General features: G+C 42.0%; 1 protein-coding gene across 1 annotated transcript in view; it reads right to left on the bottom strand.

Annotated features, from left to right (window-relative positions):
- The window catches only part of FER1L6 (fer-1 like family member 6), a 77,912-nt gene extending 57,154 nt beyond the window's left edge, over nt 1-20,758 (bottom strand). Inside the window, exons 1-7 of the mRNA XM_074859727.1 lie at nt 20,724-20,758; nt 11,160-11,242; nt 7,935-8,061; nt 7,310-7,364; nt 7,084-7,215; nt 6,291-6,353; nt 1,300-1,378 (exon numbers count right to left, since the gene is read on the bottom strand). Of these exons, the coding sequence (XP_074715828.1) occupies nt 1,300-1,378; nt 6,291-6,353; nt 7,084-7,215; nt 7,310-7,364; nt 7,935-8,061; nt 11,160-11,242; nt 20,724-20,758 (574 nt within the window). The remainder of the gene's footprint in view (nt 1-1,299; nt 1,379-6,290; nt 6,354-7,083; nt 7,216-7,309; nt 7,365-7,934; nt 8,062-11,159; nt 11,243-20,723) is intronic.
- Between the last annotated feature and the right edge of the window lie 5,899 nt (nt 20,759-26,657).

Here is a 26,657-nt window from a genome sequence, read left to right as displayed (position 1 = left end):
CTCATCAGCAACAAGCTCATTTTCATCCATGGTTACTGAGATCAGTGACTAAAGAACAGTGGAAGTTGGGTGAGCATTCAGCAGCTGAATTAAGGCTGAAGCTTTATGAGGAAAAACCAACTTTTTGATGAGAACAGTCTGAAGATCTCAGAACTGTCAGCAAAGTCCTTGCTGGGAGCTGTGGCCAGGCATAACACTGGCAGCCAGGTGAGAAAGGAGGGTGGACAGCCATCAGAGAAAGAAGAAGCAGCCAGAAGTAGGTTCTGCTCCATCTTTCCAGTGGGAAAATGCAAAAGACAATTCATCCACAACAGCCCTTGCTGCAGGCCTGCTTCAACAACCTGCTTTGAGCAACGGCCTAAAACCTTACATCAAGTCCTTGGCCGTGACCTTGGGTGTGTAAAGGAGTGGGAGGGAGAGACCAGAGTGTACCAGGGATATTAGCTCAAGATCAACCCTCAGACAACATCCTTCTGTAAAAATGTGAGCAGGAAATACAGGACAGAATTCAGAGACTCACACAGTCTCAGTATGGACATAGACTGCTCACTTCAGTCAGGTCATTTCTTTCTACTGACTCTTACAGGAGCCCTGAAGAGAGGCTGGCCTGAATGACTCTACACTTTTGCCATAACTGGGTGCAAGTGGCCTAAATATATTCATTCCCAAAGACTGAGAAAAGCCCGGGTGCTTGAGTAATTATGGAAGAGAGAAAGATACATATTTTGTGGATGGTTGTAAAAACAGGCCAAAAAAGAGGTAGGTGATCTTTTCTTAGCTTCAGATTTCAGAAAGCACTAGACAGCTCTGAAGATGGCAGGTCAAGTGGATCCGTGGTCAACTCTGTAATTTCCTTCTTCTCTCTCCTGTAATGGTCTGCTCCTCCTCTCATCTTGTGCTCTCCTCACCATTCCTTCCATGCTCCATCCCACTTTCCCTCCCTCCACCCCTTCTACCCCAACACACATGGCAGAGTTTTGGATGCTCTGCAATGAATGAGTGGGGTTGGGTTATGTGGAGCCCACTCTGATCCCCTAAAGAAAAGCCATCCTTGATAAGTGCTTCTCACCAATGGGCAGATTGTGAAGGTTTTCACTGTTGAACATTTTTCCAAAAATTTGGCTGGTACTCTGGTATCCAAATAGGAAAACAACACTTCCAAAAACCTTATTAAGTTTATCCCTTGGCATAAACCTCAAGCATCTAAGTGGAAAAGGAGCACACCTCCCTCTCTTCTCCTTCCCTGCCTCACATCTCATTTAACAGTCAAAAAGGGTAGAAAATGCACCACTTACTTACCTGGCTGACCATACACTGTCCCCAGATCTACTTTAAAGGAGCCTATCAGCACACTCCCAATCAGTTTATTGTGCATAACCTGTTAGAAAAAGGCTGGTTAAAGAATGTCACTGTCTCTGTTTCCAGTCAGCATAAGAAAGGGCAATCCAAACAAAGATCACATTTGGTTCAGAAGTAATAAGCAGCGAGATCCAGCACTACCCAAAACTGTGTGTACATAGCCACAGCAGATACAGCAAGCATTTGAAGTGTTGTGAAGTTTGAAATATTGTGCCAATTTAGAAACCAATATAGTTTCATCTAAGTGGAATCACATGGGTTCCTCCCAGGTCCCAGGATTATATAGAGCAGGAATCAGATGGATGTGTCTTCAGAGCAGGTTTTAAATAAATCATAATGAATATAAACACATGGGGCATAACTGTTTTCACACTAGGCTGCAGAAATCATATCATTCTTTGTACAATAGCTGAATTGCCATAAGAACTGAGTACACACAGAGGAGAGAGAATTAAAGTGTTTCTTTGCAACATTTCAGTGTGCACATAAACCAAGAGACTTGATTCTGATTTACTCTCAACAATATTAATGAAAACAGAAAAGTGATATAGATATAAATGAGATGGTAAGCAGGCCCCAGCAAGTCTACCTCCTTATCCTTCCTGCCGAGTAATAATTTAATTTAATTCAAATTTAATTAATAGTTTTCCTTTGTCATGATTCCCGAATCTATGTACTTCTGTGTCTGGTTTTCAAATACACGTGTGGCTTCACTTTACAGACAAGGCAGAGGCTAGCAACATCTTCTAAGGGAAGATTGTCTCTAGAACTGTATTTCTTGAAAAATGTATCTCACTTGGTTTCAGAATAGTTTAAAATGTTGAAATCTAATCCTTGGTTGTGGAAAAGTTTCTGAAAGCAGGCTGAATTGTCTGGAATACTTTGGCCAAACTGCAAAGATAAACTAGCCCACAGAAGCTACTAAACAGTTGTCCTGGTTTCAGCTGCAATAGAGTTAATATTCTTCCTAGTAGCTGGTATAGTGCTGTGTTTTGGATTTAGGATGAGAATAATTTTGATAACACACTGATATTTTAGTTGGTTCTGAGCAGTGCTTACACTAAATCAAGGACTTTTCAGCTTCTCACATTGCCCTGTCAGTGGAGGCTGGGGGTGCACAAGAGGCTGGGAGGGGACACAGCCAGGACAGCCGACCCAAACTGGCCAAAAGGATATGCCATACCATATGGTATCATGCTCAGCATATACACTAGGGGGAAAGCTGGCCGGGGGGGCACTGCTCGGGAACAAGCTGGGCATCGGTCAGTTGGTGGTGAGCAATTGTTTTTCATTTGCATCACTTGTTTTTCTTGGGGTTTATTTCTCTCTCTTTTTATTATTTCCCATTTTATTACCATTTTTGATGATGATTATTATTATTATTATTGTTTCATTTAAATTATTAAACTGTTCTTTTCTCAACCCATGAGTTTTCTTACTTTTACCCTTCCAATCCTCTCCCCCACCCCACCAGTCAGGGAGTGAGCAAGCAGCTGTGTGGTGCTTAGTTGTCAGCCAGGATAAAACCACGACAGACCAAGCCTCTGAGAGCATTTTAGGAATCTAGAAGACATCACACCCTGTCTTTGGACCTACACATCCTAGATAGGGATACAAGACTTCTATGATTTTTTATTGGATTTGTCATGTGACTTCATTTTGTGCATTTTTCTTCAAGACCGGGAGACATAACATTCGAAAGTAATGATCACTGACACCTTCATCAAGACCTACCAGAAAATTCAGGAGGTTTCTAGGTGCAACATAGTGTCATTCCCTGTTAAAGGCCTCATGCCACTGTGCTCCTATGATTTAGGGAACACACTCAGTTGTCCTTGATAATTCCTCACTTCAACATGTAAGGAATTTCTACAGCTGAAAAGTCAAGAGCGGACAAAGGAGCAGTTTTATTTTACTTTACTATTAAAGCTTAAAAATTAAGCAACCTTCATGTGGTAGAGGAGTCAGTGTGAAGCCAGCACTCCATGCACTGGTGCTGCTTTTTCTCAGTCCCTGATGCTGCCAGATCCCATCATAGCACTGGACCCTTGTTCCTATGGGGTTGGACTAGGGCACACAGGGGTGGGGAAAAAACCATGAAAATTGGTGGGTTTCATCCTGAAGCCATGCAGAATTACATCTTTGGAGGAACCACTTGGAAATAAGAGCTTTCCCAAATCAACTGAACCAACACAGGATGGATTGAAGGGGGAAGAAGGCTGTAGCCTCTTTGTAGACAAAAAAAAAAAAGGAAGATATGTAGTTAGTCCAAGGTAGTGTTGTCTCATTGCTTATTGCATTTTCTCTCCAGTGGATGACAGTATGTTCAGAGAGCATTAAATGTTAAATGTGTAAACTTCGTCCTTGAGACTTGCTGTGTGAATGTGGTGCCCTTGGGTAAATGCCCCCTCTTCCCACTGAAATGATGGGGGTTTCCACTCCCTGTAGCACACATTGCTTTTAACTGCTGAGGAAATAACTCACTGTTTCTATTAAATGCACTGCATCTTTCCTGGCACTTTTTTTTTTCAAGTGTATTTTTTCTAATGTAACAAAGTAGGTGAGCATGAAGCTTATAACAAACACTTCTTGTCTTCCCTGAGAGGGAGCATCACATCTACACTGTATCTAATTAAAGGTTTGTGTCTTTTCACACTTGATTGACTCTATAGATGACTGAAGGATTTTCTTCAAATTTTCTGGATGAGGACAAGCACGCAGAGTATTAAACTGGGGAGTATTTCAGTACTGGAGATACAGGTTTAGCATCAAAGGGGCATCTCAGTTTTACTGTGGCATTAATACAGGGTTTCTGAAATGCACTGGAAGATATTAATGAAGAAAAAAAAATCTATTAATTAGCAGGTGCTGAGAAACTGAAAATCTCATCTTCCCCTCAGGGTTTGAATACAGCTAGACTAACTGCTGAACTGATGGACAATGGTACTAATCTTTTTTGGCTTCCTTGAGCTTCCATATGCAGAGAAGCCATTTTTCACAGATTAAGCAAACCGAGTGCATGAATGGTTGCTGGTAATGGAGGCTGCCAGTCTTTGTTTCTCCGTAAGTGAGATTCATGTTAAGCAAGTGCTGTGAAACTTTACATTCCCCAGGTTTTCCTTCACTCCCAGCACACGTATTTCCTCTATTTTGTTTCTATTCCCCTGTTATATTGCATTGTCCAAAACTATGTCACAAGGTAACGAATCTCTGTTTTCAGTAGCATGCATGAGCATTGCACTAGATTAGTTCATGTTTTTTTTTTTAAAAATGACATTTTTATCTAGAAGACATTAGTGTTGCATCTTCACCAGCTATAAATCAAATAAGCTTGCTGAGCCTGATGAAACTATGCAGATTTACAGCAGGTAACGGTGACACATTTCCCCACAGTCCCAACACACTCAGAAAGCTGGCACTCTCCCCTCCACCACTGGATATATGGAATCCTTATCAAATAAGTGTGAGATCGGAAAGACTGGCCGTATCTTGGAGAAAAATAACTATGCATCCTCAAGCAGCAGTAGCTCACAAGAGTTGATGCCTCAGTACTGTGCAGATACTAACCATGTCAGAAACACATATAGGGGCCATACACTGTGATATAAGTCATAACAGTGAGACCATATCTACTCCCATCAAAAGATGGGTCATTGTCAGCCTGTAGTAAACTCTGTTCTCAGGGATAAGTGAAGGTCAGATCTGCAGATACCTTATGTAGGTACGAATTTCATATATTTGAACTGTTCATATGATATAGTGGATTTGAACTGGAGCTTAGGATTCAGATTGTCAATTTACTACCAGCATTGAAAAACTAGTTGTCCAGCTGTCCATGTGTAAATGAACACTTTATTTTTGTAGCTGGGAAGAGTCACTTTATTAACCACTCAGCAAAGCAGGTACATGGTGAACATCTCTAATCTCTAAGAGGTTTTGCACAGATGTCTCCTATAGCTCCTGACCACTGCCTGTCTCTGTCAAGCACAACCAGCACAGACCCTTTCCTGGTGTACTTTTTTTGAAATGGACAAACCACTTCAGGGAAAAAGAACGTTTCCTGGGGCAACAACTCACTGCTCATTTCTCTGGCCAAGTAGTGGGAATTTTGACAGTAGAAATACAAAAAAACAGCTCATGAAGGGCACAGCTTGTGATAGTTCTAAGCAATCCAAACACAGCACTGTCCAGAGTCTCATGAGATCTTCCTTAATTCCTCAGCAGCTTTGCTAAATGTGGTGATGATCCTCAGGAGCTTCAGGTAAGATAATTAGCATGGCTCCATAGACTTGGCCTTCCAAACAACAAATCATTATCTAATGCCCCAAGTCCAAAAGCACATGTGTCTTCCATCAGGGCTGTTCTGAGATGTCACATAGCTTCACTGGGACTTTACTTGCAGTAAGCAGTGGGAGCAGCACTGAACACTTGGAGCCCACTCCCATGCTAATAGCAACCAGACACTGACGTTCCTGGACACACCAAGAGCCGCTGTTGAGGATAAGGTACCTGGATAGTTTAGTTAGAAACAGTTGTATCTGAGGAGCTGAGATAAGCCAGAAGTGTCAACTCAGTCATTTGAAACAAGTGGCAGCTTAAAAATTAGAGGGATGAAGACAATGCTGACAAGAGTTAACTAAGCTGAATTTTCTTGTTCTACCTTGCAGATTGCCAAGCCAGCAATGAGTGTCCCTGAAAATGCACACTGCATCTTCCTTTAGGGTTACATTCCTTCAAATCATTGCCTTCTTCCTTTCCTCCTTTTCCTCTCCTATTTCATTTCTCTTTCCTGTACTTCATGCTGACTTTATGGCACTCTTGGTACCTAAAATTGTTTCTCTTTTTAATTACATTAAGAAGAATCATTTAGAGCTGAAGTGACACAAGCAACAATGACCTTTACTTACTGTGATGTTTTCCTAGGTACTTACAGAGATGTTGATTATTTTGTCGAACAGGAACACCTGTGGTCCAATGAAATCAAACACAAAGTACTGTGGAAAAAGGGAACAGCAGATCAGAATCATCCTTGTGCTGGTAGCCAGAGCTGTCAGAAGCATGGTTTAGCTTTTTGGGTTACCACATTACCACACAGACTCCCAGTGAGACACTGGGCATGCTGGGGAGGTGGTGGTGGACACAGCAGAACCCTTTCCTTGCTCCCTGGCTCATGTCTGCCATGGCCCAGATCTGTTTCTACTCTCCTCTTTGCATGGCTGCAGAGCACTGACCTTCACAAATGACCACAGCTCTCACCCTGCATCAGAGAGTACTGTCAAAAGGGACAGGAGGCACAAGGGAACCCAAAGGACCGGTTGGTTTTGGGACTGGTTTTGGTCTCATTTGACACCAGTTGGGACAAACACATGTCGAGGATAGGCTGAAACAGTGAAATGGTAGAAAAAGGAGGTTGTGAGGGGTCAGTTTAGACAAAGCTCCCAAACAGATCATTTGAAAAAAAGCAGAGGCAGTGGCACTAGGACAGGATGCTGTGGAGGGGGCAGGGAACAGAATGGGCAGAACTTGAGAAGAGAAAGAGCAAATAGAGCTAAACCCAAGGGACCTATTGCTGGTGCTTGTTCAAGCTTGAAACTCAAACAGCTTCTGGACAGACGTCCCTGCTCAGACATGCACAAATTTGGTTCATCCCCTTTTGAGCTACTATGTGGTGGAAGCCACCCAGAGCCACTGAAGAAAATTCCTTCTTCAAGAGAAAGCACCTACCTCATTGTAGAAAGGGGCATTTGTGCCTTCCTTTACTGTCGTTTGCTTCTTCTCATCACCTATCTCGATAGTCACCACAGGGTCGATGTTCTCACCCACCAGCTGCCTGGCCTCGATGATGGTGATGGCAATCTGTGGGGCACAAGGACATCACATGCGCTTCTAGGCTCAGATCCAGCCTGCCTGGGATTTCACAGGCACCTAAGGGCCATTACCTCCTGCTCACCTGGTAGTTCTGCGATTTCATCTCCTCTTCGTGAATTCTGGTCACGAGCTTTGCCCTGTTTAAATGACAAAACAGGTCATTAGGCATCTCTAGGCAAGAGCTGCTACTTGGGCACATGTTGAAAAGATTTCTTGTCACTAAGTAAGCATTGTTTATGTCAGGTAGCTTTGCTGTGAACAGTTAGGCTTCATTTCATCAGCATATGTCTTGGTGATAGGGAAATGTTTTGCATCCAGTGCAGCTACCTGCCATGCATGAGAATGATTTCACTTGTTGATCCCATCAGACCTGACTCCATTCCTCCCCTGTATGAAAAAACAACTACACAAACTCTTGGCTATAGAGATTGCTGTCCCCTTTGGCTCATTTTCATTAGCACAGTTCAGGCACTCTGAACATCCATTTCAATCTCTCCTTGCAGTGAATAGCATCTGTTGACAATCTGTCTTGAGCTGATAATATTTTGCTGACAAGTATATCCCACTCTGTCATGTAGGAGATCAGGAGTGAAGGGATCACTGCTGTCAGCAAATGGGGTTTCTGTCAGTCGATGTATTGTCCTAGGGCAATGCCATTCCTGAGAAGGATGGAAAAGGTGTTTTGGGGGATGTTAGGTAAGGTATACCTTTTCCTCTTTGGGCTTAAGGATCCAAAAACATTGGACAGTGCGTCGTCATTCATTAGGTCTTCCTCTCCCTCTTCTTGCCTTCCGAGAGTGTCATGGTGAAGATTTGCACTTTCATCATGATCACCTGATGAAGAAAACAGTCAAGAAAGTAAAACCCACCTCTGATTTCTACTAGCAAAAAAAAAGTAACTTGGACCAGAGCAGTGAATTCATCAGCATGAACTGTGTATTTTATTTACTTGGGTATCACAATTAGAGATACAGTAGTGGTTTGTATTGAGCTGCATTGATTACAGTGGCAGCTCCCCTCCTGTGCAAAATCATGTACCATATAAATCGCAGCTGTAGCCACTCTCTTCACCCCATATGCACCCACAACAGGCACATGCCCACTAGTCACATCTGACTGCCCCATCTCTCATCTGCTAGAAAGACAGTGGGACAAATTATTGCTAGGTTTTGCACATATTACTTTGCAGCGGTGAGTCTGCCATCCATGGTTTGTTGTAACAGTTTGACACGCTTCAGTCCCTTCCAAGTGACCAAAGCAGAGCCTAGCTTAGAAATAATTTCTCACCTTTCCTCTTTGCAGAGATGATGAACTGTAAGATCAAGGACAGAAAAAGAGAGTTGAAGAGCATGATTCATGGGAACTCTTGTAGAGAGTTATACTCAGACAAGACAAATTACTTCCAGAAGTGCTTATTTTTCTTCCTGATCATGAAGAGAATCTCAGTGACTAGCTCAGATGTGCACATCTACATTTGGCCAGAGGAGCCCTTCCCACACTGTTCTCCTTTGTCCTCCTGGTCTGGCAGAAGTCCTACCAGCATCACTGCCTTTTGACAAGCATATCTGTGTTCAACACCTGCCTTGGGAAGGGAGCTGTGTGTTTTAGGTGAAAGTTAAAACTTTGGGTGCCTGTAGTTCATTCCAATAATTACATCTGTAAGCAAGAAATGTTCAGTGACTCTAGACGCGAGTTATTTCTGGTCTAGAAGTTGTAAAGTGGTACCTGCAACAGTAAAGATGAGTTGCCCAGCAATACTCAGGGGCTTAGGTGACCTTATGGATGACCTTGCATCAAATGAAAGGAGACACATCCAAGTGTATTTTCTGCAAGTACTCTATGCCACTGTGTTCCCACTGCAAAATTAGACAATGGGTTGTAATAGTGTTTCTTTGTCTCTTTGCAAAGGTATGGTCACTTGAGGGGTGTTTAGAAACTGGTGATGGTAGTAAAGGACCATACACTGTATAATAAAACTCACTTGAATAGCTCTCATAGGTCTGAATGTTCCTTTTTCAGCTGGTTTCCACAAGCCCCTACTCCAAGGCAAGCCACCAGAGAGGTACAGACAGACACAACTTTTTCTTGTGTTGCAAGGCAGCCAGGCATGAGCCAGCTCCATGAAGATTCCTCCACTAGCAATCTCATATAACATATAGGCTCCCCAACTGCCTCCCTGGCTCTTGTCCAACCTCCCAAGAACACAGGGAAGGTGAACTTGTCTCTGTATCCCTGTAGGCATAGCCTGATTTTCAGCCCTTGAGACAAAGGCATCTGTCCATAGTTTTGCATCTGTAGCACCAAGTTCCCATGACTACCACCCATATACTATTTACTCTAGAGCATGCTGTTTGATTATGGGCTTGTAGTAGTCTGTACTGTTTGCTCTGAGCTTAAAGCAGATAAAACTTTCCCCCAGTTGGGGGACAGGCATGCATCAGCATGACACCCTGCCTGAACCACTTTTTCTGAGTTCCATGTTGTTTCTATTGAAATGTAAACTCTTTGCAATGCTTCTTTCCCTTTATAGCTCCATTTTCCTGACATTTTAATATCTGAACCATTTTTTCCCCTCAGTAACCATATGTATATTGTGCATAGCCTACCAGCAAGAATTATTCCCCAGTATGGATCCACTAACAGAAAATGCAAATGTTTCAGTGAGTGACAATGTTCCTCTACTGCACACTTCCCTGGCAGGTCTCCTAAGCCCAAATCCCAACCAAGACGAGAGAACTGGGGATTGCTGTATCTTTGCTGGTTCAGACTCTTCAGCAAAGACACTAATGAAATAGACAAAGATGCAGCATAAGGGCCCCAATCTATCCAATGATTCAAACACAATCATTTGAAATAAACAGAGACCTGAATGTTCACATGGAAGACTGAAGCAAACTACACTATAGTGTATCTTGTAGAGCATGGCATATTTCATGGAGCATAAGATAAATAAACTCCAACATATCTGTAATTAGTAAGAAATTTCATGGTCTTTAGTTTCCTCTGCTCCAAAAGCCCAAACCCATTGCTATAAGGACCAGGGGAGAATCTTTTTAAAAGTAGTGCCCTTTAGCTAAATAATGCCTTTGGCACTAAATATGTATTCCTGTTTCTGCCCAACAGTGAGTCAAGACACACATGCCTGGTTTATTACAACACTGTAATTCAAGGGCTGCACTAAACATATAGTAGGCCATGTTTTAAAAATTCCATGAAATTTGAGGTGTGAGACTGCAAAATAAAACTACAGAAGGTGAAGACTGTTGCAGCTGAACTGCAGGTTTGGGTGAATGGCACAACTGTGATGATAGGAGAAAAATTACAGTGGTAGGATGTGCAGGGGAATGTATCCTTAGCTTGGAAACCAATGGTGTGTTAAGGGAAAGAAATAGGAAAGTCTGCACGTCTTATAGATGTACCCACATCTGTTAAAAACAAAAAATAATTATTAAAAAATAAAATAACTGCCATACATTTAAGAGGAGATCTTCTACTAAGTAAAGGTCCCAGCTTTATCAAGCCAGCCCATCTGGCCATCAGAGCCTACTCAGTTTGTGTTCTTATGTTTTCTAGATGAAGTAGATCTTCTGGAGGAATTATACACCTGTAATGAATTATCTATCTCTAGAATAGAAAAAAAAAAATTCAAAAATGTGTCATCTGTCTATGGTAAGAGTCAGGCTGACATTTTTGTTTTACTCTACCAGATAGAGCAGTCTGAACTCGCAGAATCTGAAGGTGGACTTAACAAAACAGTTAATGCAAAAAGAGCAAGCTCTCTGTTTACTTGGGAGTGATAAGGAGTTTACTGCCCATTTTATCAATACTAAGTAAGTCCTAAAACACAATTCAAATGAGTTCACATGAAATTAGATATAATATAATCCCCCACCTGCTCTTCCCAGTTACAATATTGATTTATGAGGCCTTACCCAGTGCATCTTTGTTTGCAATAGTCAACCCTTTCCCGCCTTTTCTCTTCTTCTTCAGCTTCATGCCAGCAAACAGCCCCTTTCTGAAAAAGTAAAGAAAAGTGATCAGTGCAATATCTTCAACTCTTTTTCTGTGCTGGACTCTCATTAAACTGAAGGAGTTGTTAAAAGGGATTTTTGATTTCCAAGTCACATCATTATACTCTGATTTTCCTTTTATTGAAAGCAAACAAGAGAAGGCTCTGGTTTTATGCTTCATCTAATTTTGTTTATTTTTAAAATTTGGCGGTGTACAGGCAAACATACTGAGAGAAGAGCCAAAACTTCTTTTCAAACCAAGACAGCAGGAGGCAAAGAAAAGAAATCCAAAGTAAATTTGAAATCTACTGACTTCCCACACATGTGATTCTTAAGTCTGTGACAAGACTAGAGAGAAAAGCTTCTCACAAAAATACAAGTTCCAGATCAAAAGCAGTTTTATGCAGAAAGCAGTGAATTAAGACAAACATAAAAACATTTGTGTAAACTTCCTTGGTGAGGACACCCACTGTATCAGTGACACATACACCACAACAGCTTTTGCCATTTATTTAGTTAGTTCTCACTTCCTTCCAACAGCAAAGTCATGAGCAGGACTTGGACAAGGGTTTCTCCTCAAGCTATGTTACAGAGATGCTTCAGCCCGGCATCAAGCCCAGCTACCACTGCCTGGGGCTTTTCTGACTCCCACGTCTTCCTATACTGGATTAGGGAATTGATCCAGCTTAAAACTAACCAAACCAGTTAAAGCTTGGCGAGGCCATTTTTCAGATCCTTTAGTCATGCCTGCTAAAGCAGCTCTACAGCCTCATTAGGGCTTCCTTATGCCTTGCATTCAACTCAGTTTTAGCCACAACTCCTTGCCAGAAGCCTACAATAATCATCCAGGAATGAGGTGCATTTGTGTGGTGAGACACAGGCAAGGAAGCACAGCCCCGATCTGGTTGCCATCACAGATAAAACATAGGAAACTGATGGCAAAACTCCCCACAGCCCTGACTTGGGAGGCCATACAGCTGCTGAGCTAAGATAAAGCACCTCTCCCAGCGACAGTGCAGGACCAGATTTTATGTTCAGAGGTCTGTGTTGGTTGTCCTTTGCCTATTTTACTCTTCCATTGGTCCTTCAGCTCTTCAGTGAGCAGAGAGAGTAGAAAGAAAGAGCAGCTGTGTTTTGTAGAATTGGTTTTAAAGAGGGGGGCGAAAGGAAGTAACTCCACAAATGTCATACAGTATTTTCCTCTCAACAAAGGGTCGTCTTTTTCTTCCCATAGTCACCCATCCCTCCTTGTTGGTTGCCAGACAGAATCATCCTACCAAACTCTTTGTTTGCCCCATGGCAGGGTCTGGGAGCACCAGTCCTGCAATAGGACACCAATACTGTTCTGACATTTTGCAAGCATGGAACAAAATATGACTACAAGACTAGTAACTTGAACAGTCTCCAATTCACACCTGACCTACTGCTCCAACTTCTGCTCTACCATACTCTAGAGCTGATACACAGGCAGGAGCCAAGGCACTGCAGAAAAGGAAAGCTGTGGGAAGAAGATGGGACTTCTTCCCCTTGCCCCACAGCAGGGCTCAGCACAATATCCATTCTTAGCAACATGGAAGAGAAACACCATTTTCTGCATTAAAGCTGTGCCCAGAGAGCCACTTTCAACTGAAGATTTTAGAGAAGGGGTGGGAAGCAGATGGCTATCCTGCAGTTGCCTCCCTGAGAGATTTAGCACAGATATCCTTACACTTTGGGAAAGGACTGGCTGGTTTTTGTTTATCTTCATGTTTTTCTCATCTTTTCTTCCTTTCACAAAGTGTGTGTTTTTAAGCCACATGATTCACCATTCGAGAGGGGGTTGGGGAATGGAAATCAAATCTCTGAGCACTGGAGCATGCAGTTTAATTTTTCCAGGTTTCTGAAGGTTTCTGGAGGACACAAACCAGTTTTTAATAATGACCCTTACAGTCGTACATGTCTTTTCTTGCTGCCAATCAAGGTCTGTTAAAACAGTCATAACAATGCAGGAAACATACACAAAAGTTATTCCTTAATGGTAAACTGGATGGTGCTTGGAATAGGAGTGGGTGATAATGAACTCTTGGCTTTGAATGTCTGAACTAATACAAAAAAGAAAAAATGGGTAAAGAAATCAGTAAAACCAAACCAAGTTCAAGAGGCTATTTTCACTAAATAAAAGCCTGTAGAATTATCATTTGACTTAACCAGACCAACCTGACTTATACTCAAAAAATCCAAAGTCATTGCAAACAATTCACTTGGCTTTATTTGATGGTGAAAATGTAAATCCTATTGTTGCAAATCTTATCTGCTTGCTGAAATCAACATAGTTCAGATTTCATATTAAATAGTAGTGAAATATGTGACTCTGTCTGCAGACAATCTGATCCTTTTCAATTTGAAATGGCAAGAAAAACATTCCAGCATATCTGAAACATTTCATTTTGAAATGTTGAAATTTCATGTTTTTATATTTTGAAAATATACTTCATTTTGAGAGCTGAAACGTTCACTAAATCCCACGCAAATTTGCGAGCAGTGATGGGTTTCAACTCACCTAGAATTTCACTTTTATTTGCATATTGCTCTGTACTATTTTCCCAATTATCGGGCACATTGGCTCAAGAGGACCTCTCTGTGGGCATGATTTCATACTACAAGGAAACAAATAAGCCGCATATTTCAGAGGGAGAAACAACCTAAGCTGCTTGAGAATTTTGTGCTATTAACTCTACTGACAAACAAACCAGGTGGTGAGAGTGGAAACACAAAGGATTTAGTATAATGGCAACATTTTTCAGGTTCTCTTTGGCCACAAGCATGCAGTGAAAAACATTCAGCACATTTTTTTCTCCCTATCATCAGAGGACTTGTTTGCCTAAATTGCTGTAGGAATAAAAACTTACCTGGGGAAGCACACAGCCCAACTAGCTCAAACAAGCAGGCACCTACGAGCTGAGCACACCTAACAGCAATCAGTGCTCAAACATCTGAAATCACCTGCAAACTCGAGGTGCATTTAGCTATGGAGGAAAAGTTACTGCAAACTGGAAAGGGAAGCTGATAACGTTTAAAAGTTGTATTCAGAGCAAGCAAATGAAGTTTGCTGGCCAGGCCCAAGAGGAACGTCAGCAATGCTGGGCACAATCACAGAAAACGCACAACTTCCGTGTGCCAGAGAATGCCAAAACCAAATCAGTATGAGTGGAAATGTAGTACTAAGACAAAAAATTGCTCAAGCAAAGCAGGAGTCAGTGGGCAACTGGAGGGAATGGTCATTAATAAAGCCTGGTCTGCCTTCCATGATTTTTATGTTTATGTAACACTGAAACTTCTTAAAGACAGAACTGCAGAAGGTGCCACAGAGTGACAGAAAGAGAAACAGCCAAGCTTGAGATAACTCCACAGGTGCCAATAGCAAAATCTATCTTTGAGGCAAACCAGATTTCAGTCTTAGCTTTTTAGTCTGTTAGAGGTTTGTGCACAGAAAGGCATCAGGGTGCACCTGAGCTCTCCTGCACCCCTGGCCCCACTGGTTACCTTGGCCAAGGGCAGCTGTGACCACACAGAGAAGTATCCCTCTAAAGCACTGGAGAGGCAACAAGCACAAGCCACTTGCAAGGCTCAGCTATGGGAAAGGAGAAGACCGTGGGTTTGTTCACCAAGATGGCAGGGCAGCTTTCGTTATACATGAGATTTGCCAGAGACAATCTTGTCTGTAAAGGTCTTCACTAAGTAAATTAAGTTTTCAGGGAAATGAAGGTATCGATCCCTCACAGCAGAGAGGCTCCATCACTTTGATATGTAAACTCTTTATCATCCAGTGACAGTGTACGTGCTCCAAATATTGTGCCCATGGGTAACATCCACAATGCTTAATAAAATCATTTAGGCTTCTTTAAAATGTTCTGTGGATACTCTTTTTGCAACAGGAAGTTTGTTCTCTTGGAAAGGGAAAAAAAGGTAATCTTCAAATTTCCACAAAGAATGTTTCTTTTCACTGAATCTTTGATATAAATTCAATCAACTGTTGAAAACTTGAAAATTACTCTTTCCCCTGTCCCCAAGATTGTGAAAATTTTCACAGGAAAATGTTGCCAAGAAGGGAAAGTTTCAGTCTTCCATGCAGTTTCACCAGATTTGATAATGTCCCCCAAATTATTCACACCCATCTGTTATCCCTAAGCCAGGCATAAAACTGTGTGCCACCTCTAGGCAGACCCCAAAGATGTCATGAAAAAGTATCTCCCATGTTCCTCACAAGACCTCCTGGCTGTCAGCAAGGCACAAACATGGCACCGCAAGAACCTGGGAAATAAGAGAGACTTGGGGTGTAGAAAAAGTCTTTCATCAGTCTTGGATCCTTGGTGAGGTTGGAGGTTGTCATTATTGTGGTAGTACTGACAAACTTCAGTGAAGATTTATCCCCCATATGTTATATGATGCACAAATACAAATAAGGATTTTGTTCCTTCCTGGATTCAACAAGCTAATTTAAGATACAATAAAACAAATTCATGTCCAAAGAGAAGGTGGAGGAAAGAGTTCCTACAGACTACTAACAGGTTTCCCATTGTAAGTGCCTTGATTAGAAACAAATAAAAATTAGCCATCTCAACTAATCAAGAACATTTCTTGGTTCAAAGAGGACTGAGTGTCCCAGCTCCTTCCACATGGGGATTGTCAAAAAACCTGGAATAATGAGAAATTTTTCTCCTCTGCATATGTACAGTGACAATGTGAGCCCTGGTTTATGACTGTGATGCATTGAGGTTTCTCTGATATAAATAGTAAATAAGAGTGGCCACCAACCATACCACAGCATTTGACTATACACAGACCATCTTGGATTTGCACCAGAAATCTGTGAATACAAAGGTTCATTTCTTGTTATCAGTGCCATGGGTCCACTGGGTCTCTGAATAAATCTTCATACTCTTTGAAAAAGACTCACAAACTGTATTTTCCTCTCATCAAGATTTATCCATGGTAGCTTCCAGCTTTCCAGCTTGTTAGATTTCAAAAAAAATCCTTTCAAACCCTTTCTTTTTCATTTAAGCTGTCCAGTCATCACAGAGACTTTATAATCACTTCTTGCACTGTGTAATGTTCTCTTAGATATCCAAAAATTGCAATTTGCTGTCTAATTTAAAGGAAAGCTGGCAAAAAAAAGCACTTCAGAGTTGTCAGCAAGAAAGTATAAGTGACCTTACTAAATACTGAATCTCCTTGGACTTTCTCCACATTGTTTAAACTTAGTTTCTTCTTCCAGCAAAATCCTTCCAGAAGTCTGTGTGCTCAGAGAATTGATGTATGAAGAGAATAGCTTCTTGCTGTGGAAATGGTCACACATCATCCAGAGACAAACGGGCACTCTAGACACTGTCGAATGACAGAAATTGCTTCTCTGTTGGTTATAATGTCAGAAGAATAACCTGAGCCATCTAAACACAGACTCGAGGAGAGACCTTCTGTCCCCTTCCACAAGGCCCCCCTCTCACTGCAACTTTCTACCTCTTGTTCAAGTAAAACCCAGTCTTGGGCTTAACCTGCATTAGACCAAGATGCTTGTCAAGGTCCATTTTCATAGCCATGAGCCTTGGGATGCCCTTCCCTAGTGCTGGCATGTGATCCCTGCTCCTGGTGTGCACAGAGGAACAAAACCAGGGAGTGAGGTTTGGAAACACAGAGGGCAGACACAGAAACAAACCCTCTTTTATCCAGTACATCTCCTGAGACCATCCAGGGGCCCTCATGTAGACAGGGTGAGCAAGTTGCCAGCGTGACCCTGGTAGCAGAAAATCCTTATTGGAGCAGCTGCCCTGCTTCCCCCCACACACACTTCTCCAAGCCCCTTTCTCCCTGGAAGCAGCAGACTCTGCAAACTTTTTGGCACCATCCTTAAAATTCTGCTTCTTTCAACATAACTTCATTTTCCAAAGAGCTTTGCAGTAGATCAAACAGTGTTGAACTAGATGAATAATTATCTCCACATGATAATTTATCATTTTCATCAGATAAGCAAGAAAAACCTTATTCTCTAGGTTATAAAAATGTTTTCTCTTTCCTTTTTAAATGCAAAAACGTAAGAAAGACTATTGGCTCATTTTACCACTTTCCCGATATGTACTAGTCAAGGAATTTTAAAGGAAAAGTAAATTACCTCATAATTTAAACCACTCATTTCAAAGAGTAAAACATAATTAGAATGCAAAGGTGTGGCTTCAACATAAAAAGCCTGATCAATTTAAAACTATAAAGTGAGCATAACTGGTTAATTCAGAAACATTTTTATTATGCTAGTATGTCATTTGTGGTAATAGATGAGGCCCTAGGGAAGAAATTTATTGCATTATATTAATTGTCAAATAGGGCTGAATAAAATATCTTCTGTGTTCTTGAACATAGGGAAAGCAAAAAACATCTTAATGAATAGTTAACAATGCACTCATTTTATGCTTTCTTTTCTCAGGACTACAGAAGTTAAAGGGAGACTTTGACTGTTTATTCATTTAATTTATCTCCTTTGCCAGTGCAGGGTTGCTTCATACAGTATATTGTCAGATACTTTATCCTGATTCAGTAATGAGATTCCCTTTATCCCAAAATCCATTATTTCTGCTGTGGTTCTTTCACAGCCCAGAGCTCTCACTAGCTGTCTTGTTTCCATTTTTCCTGATTTCCCACTAGTTCCATTGTTTTGACAGGTCCAAGGATTTGCAATAGAAAAGCTTCAGCTCCTCAAAAAGGTGAATACACAATCCTGTATGACAAGCTACTGTTTAAGAACCAGCTGTGACACACACATAGGTATCAGTTCTGAAGTTCTGGGGTTTTTCACATCTGTGTGATACTATGACATTATATGTCTTGTCTCAGCTATTAATATCTCATCAATAAGAAAACAAAATGCAAGGTGACAATATGGTTGTCAATATTAGTTATACTTTGAACATTCAAGAGCAGGCTCTAAATTAGCTATTACAACTCAGGAAAGAAAGTCTGCTTTGTTGATAATTCTCTGTAAAACTTTAGTTTATTGCACTGTAGCAGTGAAAAACTGAAATCAGCCATTAAGAAATGTAAGAAATGAGATTAAAAATATGACAGAGAAGATCATATGCCACTAAATTACTGCATTTTGGCTACTGCTTGCCACTCTGATTGCCCCTCTCAGAAGGAACTCAAAACTCAGCAATGTGCAGAAAATACTGGTGTGATCAGAGGAGGGTGATGGCTCCTGGCAGTCTATTCAGCCTGGAAAAGAGATGATAGCCTGTGTTTTTAAGGTGGTGCAGTGAGGTAAAGATAATCAAGTATGCCTGAGAAGTGCTGAACTGGCAATCAAACTCAAGGAGATGGTCCTGGAGTCATCACTGGTGGTCTATGAAGTCAGCAGCTCAGTGTGCAGCATCAGTAAAAAAACCTAACACAGTGGTGGGTGTTGTCAGGATGGATATTAAGAAGACAGAAGTGAGTGTCATTTTGCCTCTAAAGCACTGGTGAGCCCTCACAAGATCGTAAGACAGGATCACAGAATGATTCAGTTTGACATCTCAGATACTGCATGCAGCTTTGGTCTCCACATCTCAAGAAAGATAACAGGGTTAGAAGAGGCAAAGAAAAAAGGTGGTAGAAGCCACCTTATGAGAGACTGAAACAGCTGGGACTCTTCATTTGGAGAAGGGATGACTAAGTAGGAATAGGATCAAAGTTTATAAATTTAAGCTGGTGAATAAGGTGAAAGCAGAGCTGCTTGTTACTCAGCAAAACCCACAACACTAGAATGAGGATGCACATGATGAAAGAGGTCTAAAAATACTAAAAGGACCAGACAGGGATGTATTTATTAACACTCGTGATAAAAATGTTCTGAATGCTGGGACGAATGGACCACAGAAAGTGGCCAGGTTCATGTGCTCTCCCTGAATATCATCTCCTTTTGTGACTGCTGGAGACAGAGCACCGTGCCAGATGGATACTAGATCTGACCTCATAGGGTATTTTTCACATTCTGGTGGTTCTCTGATCATAAATACCAAATCTCTGCATGGCTGACTCACCTGACAGTCATACTAGATTTGAATCTGATATGGGTTTATTATCCCATTTCTGTCAGAATGATCAAAGCACACAAGCTTTTGCCAGAATTATACCTAATCCAGCATAAAACCTGATAGTGAAAAAAATCTGTTTTCGGAATGCACTTGAACAGGAAGGTGAGTTCATCCCCAATTAGCACAGCCTTATGTGATCACCATGTTCTTGAGAGTTACCTGGATTTACTGTTTTGTCTAACTGCAGCTGAAGTGGTGTTTGGAAGTGAGATATAAAATAATGAGCGTCCTGGAGAGATGAACAGAGAAGGAGTTTCTCAGTTTCAGTCCCCAGATCACAAGACAGGAGCACTCAATGACATTATCAGGCAACAAGCTTAAAACAAATGAGCAGAAGTGTTTTTCAGTGAGACACATAAATCATAAGATACATTGCAAGGAAGGTTGTTGAGACCAAAGAATTCAAAGAGATTTCAGGTAAAATTATGGAATTTGTGGCCAGAGGGACTGATATCCATCCAGCTCATAAAATTCTTAAGTCCATGAAACTGCTAAGGACAGGATCACTTGCTCATACCTGTTTCACAGACTTTTCTCAAGTATCCACCCTTGGCCCCTCTTTGGAGGCAGAAACTGGGGTGAAGGAGACCTTACAGTTTGACACAGTTTCTTCCATGATTTTAGCATTTTAATTAGAAAAATATTATTTCTCTAGATGCTGTTATATGCAGAATGACTAAAAGATGATCTGGAAGAAGAAATATCAGGTATATTCAAAAACACTCTGAACAACCTATAATTTGAACTTGAATTTTGCACAGTCCTGCCACAAATGGTCTTAAACTTCAAAGCTCTGAGAAGGATTCAGAAACAGCAGCACCACAGCACGGCACCTCTGCAAACACTGGCCATTTACCCAGGCACATACAGCCTTGGTTCTTTCAAATCCTGTCCCTTCTGCAGAGAAGCAATGACATTTTTATTGACAGATGAGTCATAGCAGCAAAGAAGCCATGTCCTGAACAGGTGCAAGTTAGTGGTCATATTCATCAACTTGTCTCATGTCAATGCTCAAGAGCAGGGTAACAGATCTACTGAACACTAACATATGCCTACAAAATAAAGAATGCAGTTAATACACACAGGGTGTTCATTTCTCCTGTTTCCCTACCTCTTAGAACCCTTTTCTCCCTCCACAGGGAGCTTGAGCCATCACCCACTGGACTCAGAAAGTCTTCCCTTGACATCGTTCAGGTAGAAATTATTAAATAAAGCACAAGGCAGTATGGAATAAATTAATACCAGCAACAATAATCACATCTGCCATGAATGGTTAAACAAGTATTGAAGGACTTGGTTTTTTTCTTTTCCTTCAAGAAGTCTTTAAATATAATCGGCTGAATTTAACTCAAACCTTGGAAGAATTTCCTAAGGGTATTAGACATACCTGTGGGCCTGAGGTGCCACTGCTGAGGGCTCCATCCTGCTGGTTTTCTTCCAGTCACTACCTTTCACATAATGAACAGGCTCTCCAAGCTCATATTTGCATTTAAGACCATTTAAGTTTGCTACCTGCTGGTAGCAAATGTGGTGCCTGGTTAGTCAAGTTGGTAAACACTGAACAAGAGCAAAGACTTATCCCTGTGCAAACATTAACTTCTCTTGCTCTGCAGAGACCCGCGGGAGCAAGCCAGTGAACCACACCTCCAAGCTAAAAGGATACAGAGATTTTCACACCCACTAAGACACCTTGAAAAAGTTTAGATTTCAGACAGACTGAGCAACCACTCTCTGGAAAAATAGGCCTATTTTAAGTATTCATGTATTTATGCCCAGTTATTATTTAATAAGAACATAATTTCTTTTTCTCTATTTTCTCACTTTATCCATCCATAACTTGCCTAACTTTTCTCTATTGCAGCCCAATGTGCACAGCTCTGGATTGTGGTTCCCCCTTCTACTCCTCCCATCTCCCCAGTTAAAAGGCTTAATATGTGTTATTTTTAGTCAGTAAACTTTCACATTATTCACAAATCTCGGCTCCAGTCTTGTATCTACAGCTACTTCCTTGACATTTCCTCTTGGACATACTCCAGTCCTTGCTGAGAACAGGTTACAGAAGCATAAGACCTCTTTTGTTCTGCTCTTCCCACAAGACCATTTTCACACTGTTCTTAACCTTGTCTGATGGGAACCACCCTGTAGAGAGGATAGTCTATTACCATGAGGCTGAACGTCTCTTTAAGGATGCCTTCAGAATCAAGTATTTGAACCCCGGGGCGTTCATTCTTCCCAAGATACATAATTATGTTCCCTGCTGTGATGGCATCTGTAGTTTTACTGGAGTGAGAAATGCACCAGGGAAATGAAACAACTTTAGGCAGTTTAACCCAAGTGATCAGCCATGTTCAAAATTCTGCATCCTTTTATTTCTTTTGGGTGACTTCTGGGAGACAGCTGCCTCTGCAGGTCAGGTTTATTTGCTCTGCCTCCATTCAACAAGGTACAAGCTTCCAGCCTAGCTGCCCAGAAGCTGCCCTGCCCTTAACTGGTACCAATCATACTCCTGTTTGACTTGAGCAGTTGGGCAAAGCTCTGCTAGGAGGAGGAATGGTAATTAAATTATATATCTCATACAACTTTTAAAAAGCATACGCAAAATCCCCTTTTCTCCATTGGAGCAGAAAATTAAATACTTTCTTTTTTCATCCACCCTTCTGAAGTTTGCAGTTAGCCCCATGTTCTTATTCTGGCTTTTTCTGGAAGTGTTTTTCTTCAATTTCTTTTCTTACTTTCTCTCATTTTCTTTCTCTTTCTAACACAAACAAGACATCGTAAAAAATACCAATAATGGAAATCACCAGGAGCACATCTTATGTTTGGGTGATGAAGTGCCTATGCCCCAGGAGGTTACTGTTGCTTTAGCTATCTAATTCCCTTAAAAGGCTTAACAACTTTTTCAGTGAAAAGCATGAGCTACACTAAGGAAGGGTATAGCAACGTGTATAATAGCATATAATAGCACATCTAGTCCAGGCAGGCTCAGTTGACAGCAGAACAGTACGGTCCCTTGGGACATGTCACACTGCCACTTCAAAGCACATTCACCAAAGCCAGGTTTTAAAGCATTCTGGTTCTAGAGGAAATCTTAAACACTGTGAGCAGTCAGTGAGCCCTCTCAGTGGAGGGTTGCTCACAGTCTGGCAGCATCCAAAAAAAAAAAAAAATAAAACCTTTCATTTCATGAATTCCAACCCCTTTTCCAGCTGCATTCAGAAATGATTCATTACCAATACAGAAGTTTTTCACTACCTTGTCATAAAATTTGCAACCAAATAAGCTGAACTGGCAGCTCTGCAGGAAAAAGGCTGTTGGGGAGGGAGAGTCCTGGGCACCCTGAGCACCCACCAGCAGCTGATCAGTTTTGCTCACCAGCATCTTGGCAGGCAACCAAACTCTCCTTGCAAAGGCTGAGAGCCTCCCTGCCAGGCTGATAGCCACCTACACCATCCAGGTCTCAAACAGCACAAAGCTTCCCTTAACACATGAAACAAGCCAGCAAGCATCTCCTTTGCTCAGCTGGAAACAGAGGCACTACACTGAGCACCCAATTAGTAGGTGAGTGGCAGAAGCTGAGGTGACCTTTCAGCAACTGCTCTGGCCTACTTGAGACTCTTCCCTTCCTTCCTTCCTCCCTCTCCTTCACTTGCTTGCTCACTTTTTTGCTCTTTCTTTCCTCCTCTTTCCTCCTCTTTCCTCTTTTCTTGCTTTTGTTTTCTTTTTGAAATGGTAACAAAACCAGGTCTTGATTAAAAGAGGAGATACTTTGTTGGGAAGAAGGAGAAAGTAGAGATTATGCATGTCTCATGTCTTGACTGCTTTATTTTGTACAGGAAATATTTGCAGACTTATGCACTTTAACAGTTGAGGTTCAACATGCAAAGAGGTGTAAACCAGCTCCCAGGCTGCATGGGATGCCTGCCTTGAGCTGCCTACGGGGCTTTTTTAAGAGGAGGTTTAATGCTGAAAGACATGTATGTAAACATGTACACTGCTCCTCAGTCCCTGTGCCTCCAGACTGGCAAGACTTGGCATGGAGGAGAAGTCTCACTGACTGTTTCATAACTAAGTGCTATAGCAGCAAGAAAAGGCTGAGAGGGTGGTATACCCTGCTCTTACTGCTGGGAAGGACCACGTTCCAGCTGCAACTTCCATTCATGTTTCTCAAAGCTTACGTTTCTGGAGCTGCTGTGCAACAAGTAGGGCAGAAGCAGATTCCATATATATGTCTATATATATACTGAAATCAAGCCATGTTTGCAGAGCATCTGGTACAATGGAAAGTCTTGTCCCAGGAACTATCCTCTCCATTTATTATTAATTGTTAAAAAAGTCATGGCTGCTATATAGAGGATACATGTTGAACTATTGAAATCAGTCTATGTGATGTTTCCTATCTGTATGACCACTGTACTGATAATTCCTTTCACCTCACCCTTTCACTTCACTAGTGAAACTAAAAGCTCTTCAGGACAGAGACTGTCTGTGTACATATCCTGGTCCAAACACAGTGGGGTCCTGGTCTCTACCTGCCATCATATCAAGGGCAGTAAAAAATGTCACCAGAACAGTTCTGGCTATTGCTGTGGCACACAGTAAATGCTGGCTGAGGGGCATGGTGTCCAGGGATGGGATAACAGGCTTCAGGGAGGTAGTAGCTAAAACTGAAGCTTTCTTCAGCAGGTGATGGACAGTATCCTATTGAAATCAGTGTAAAATAAAGTTGGCTGGTTCTAGCTGTGGTGTTAACATAGGAAGGCAGCAGCAAACAGCCCCACAGGCACGCTACCTTCACCAGCCATCCATTACAGGTCACGAAACACTCACATCAAAATCACTGCCTGAAGGGTGGCATTTTCCTTTCTCCCCTCCCCTAGGAAATCCATCCCCAGTAGTAATATTTGTTAAACTCATTTTTCTCCACCGTGTTCAAAGGCCAACTGTGCTTTGCGTGTCCCATTGCTGTCCAGCAGAAATCCACACACGCACCAGGCTGTGAGCATCAATCCACCAGCCACAGCGCGGATGCCTCTTTCACGCCTGCTTTGCAAGGTGGCACAGGGCAGTAATCCCTCTGCCTGATGAATTGCTCTGTGCTACAGGACAAGATGAACAGAAAGTTCTGGGGTTTTCATTTTATGAATCTGAGGCTGAACAGAAACTCCTTTGTATTTACAAAGGGGGTGTTTCTCTGAGCTGCCCGATAAATGAAGGTGGGGGCTGTGCCCGGCACCAAGTTACAGGATGTTTAGGGGTGTAAATAAATAGAAAGCTTACATAAGGGGAGGTTTTCAATAGTCAATACGTTAAAAAAGTGACTCAGCCCCTCTTGTTTCATAAAACAGTAGATCAGTCCTGGACTAAGCCAAGACTTCAGTGGAAGGGAAGGGATAAGAAGAAAGTCAAGATATAGAGTCTATTTCCAGCCTCATTGCTGCCACATCCATAAAGTTATGTAGTTTTGGGTGGTCTGTTCAGTTAGTGGTTTTAAAACATTTACCTGTCCCATGGGAAGAACATCGGGAGACATAAATGTTGTTTGAGAAGGCTCTGATCAAAACCACAGTGTTTATAGAGTTGGTCTGGTGCATCTAAGGCTTGAACAAAATGGTTCCTCGCAACTACCATAGGCGCTTAGTGATCCACATGTTTTGGTTTTGGTTTCTCTAATGCATGCAGAATATCGTTCTCAATCACCTTTAAAACCCTGAGAGACCCGATGCCTTTTACTGCACTGAGCCACAGGAACAGGTTGCCCAGAGAGGTGACAGATGCACCATCCCTGGAAACATTCAAGGTCAGGTTGGATGGGGCTCTGAGCAACCTGATCTAGTTGAAGATGTCCCTGCTCATTGCAGGGGGGTTGGACTAGATGACCTTTAAAGGTCCCTTCCAACATAACCCATTCTATGATTCTAAATGGTTCCAAACTGGACATGTTGCTGACAAATGCAAGCAGCTATAAACAGGAGTTAATCTGTTTTGTGACGTGCCAGAGAACATGAACCATGAATTGTCTGCTGCCGGGGAGTCCTCAAAGCATTGGAGCAACCTGGTTCGAGAAAAAGTGATACTTAGAAAAACTGAGAAGCTTAAATAGGCTGCCTCCTCAGCGGGTATAAATTGGTGTGTTATCTCAATAACTGGGTGGCCCTAGAAATGGGATTACTGTAATTTTTAAGGGAAGAATCAATGTGTTAAAAACTATGCAGAAGCATCTAGCTAACGATCCAGCTGAAAATAAGTAAAAAGATTTGACAGAGCCAAGTATAAAAAAGCAGAATTTTACTTTTGTAGGTGATGCTGCAGAGCTGATCATGGGCCAAGAGAAGGGCAGATATGGAAGCATCAGTACAGAATCACAACAGGAACATTTTCCCGATGCTTCTGGCAGCTTCAGGGAGCGTGTTGCAGGGTGGTCAGCCAGGGATGGAGAGCCAGAATCTGCTGACTGCTGCAAGACCTGTCTGGTATGGGGCAGTGTTGTTGGATTACCCCCAGTGAGTGCATTTCTTCCTGAATATTGAACTAATGGATGCTTTGATATAAAGGAAAAGATTTCAAATTTGAAAATTAAAATAAATGCTTTGTGGAAGTGAAGTATCACATTCAGTGCCCTACCCAGAGGGATTTGTGATATCAACTCAGTCTTTTTGCACTTGCTTTACGAGAAATTTTTATTTTAGGAAGAGAAAAACATACTGAAGTGCAGAGGGGTGGTACTCAGGAACCCTGAATTGTAATCCCAACTTTGCCTCAAGGCAGCCGAGCAGCTGCTGGCAGGTCTCTGCGCCCCTGCTTCCCCTTCCACCTACCTGCTTGTACAGCAGATGCTGCAGTACAGATCAGGCAACACAAAGTGGCTCAGACTGCTGCTGATGCCTTTGGTTCTATTTCTGCAATGTCATAAAAACCTACTGTATCTACAAAAGTAATGAAGCATCAGTGACAGGATGGGGTCTGTGCTGGTCTGTCAATGAAACCCACTCAAACAGCAAGGCAGAGAGAATCCTCGTTGCCGGGTCAGCCAGGAGGGGTCTATAATCAGCCTATAGTCAGTGCTGATACCTCAGTACCCTGTGGGTGTAAAAACAAGCCTGGGTCTCCATCCTGGACAGGAACCATTCCTGAGCAAGCTTTGTTCCCATAAAGTCAGGCTGACAAGTATCCCTTACCGAGCCATTTCTCAGAGGCAGTGGTTCAACCCTTCACAGTCGGTGCCAGGTCTCAGCATTCAAGCCCATGTTTTGCAGCTCAGCTGTGCATCCTAGTTCTCCCCAAGGGGCTTGTTATTTTACAGTACTCCCAACATACTTAATCT

This window comes from Strix uralensis, chromosome 1, assembly GCF_047716275.1.
Source record: "Strix uralensis isolate ZFMK-TIS-50842 chromosome 1, bStrUra1, whole genome shotgun sequence".
In the NCBI taxonomy this organism is placed as follows: domain Eukaryota; kingdom Metazoa; phylum Chordata; class Aves; order Strigiformes; family Strigidae; genus Strix; species Strix uralensis.
This window is presented reverse-complemented; position numbering and strand designations above follow the sequence as displayed.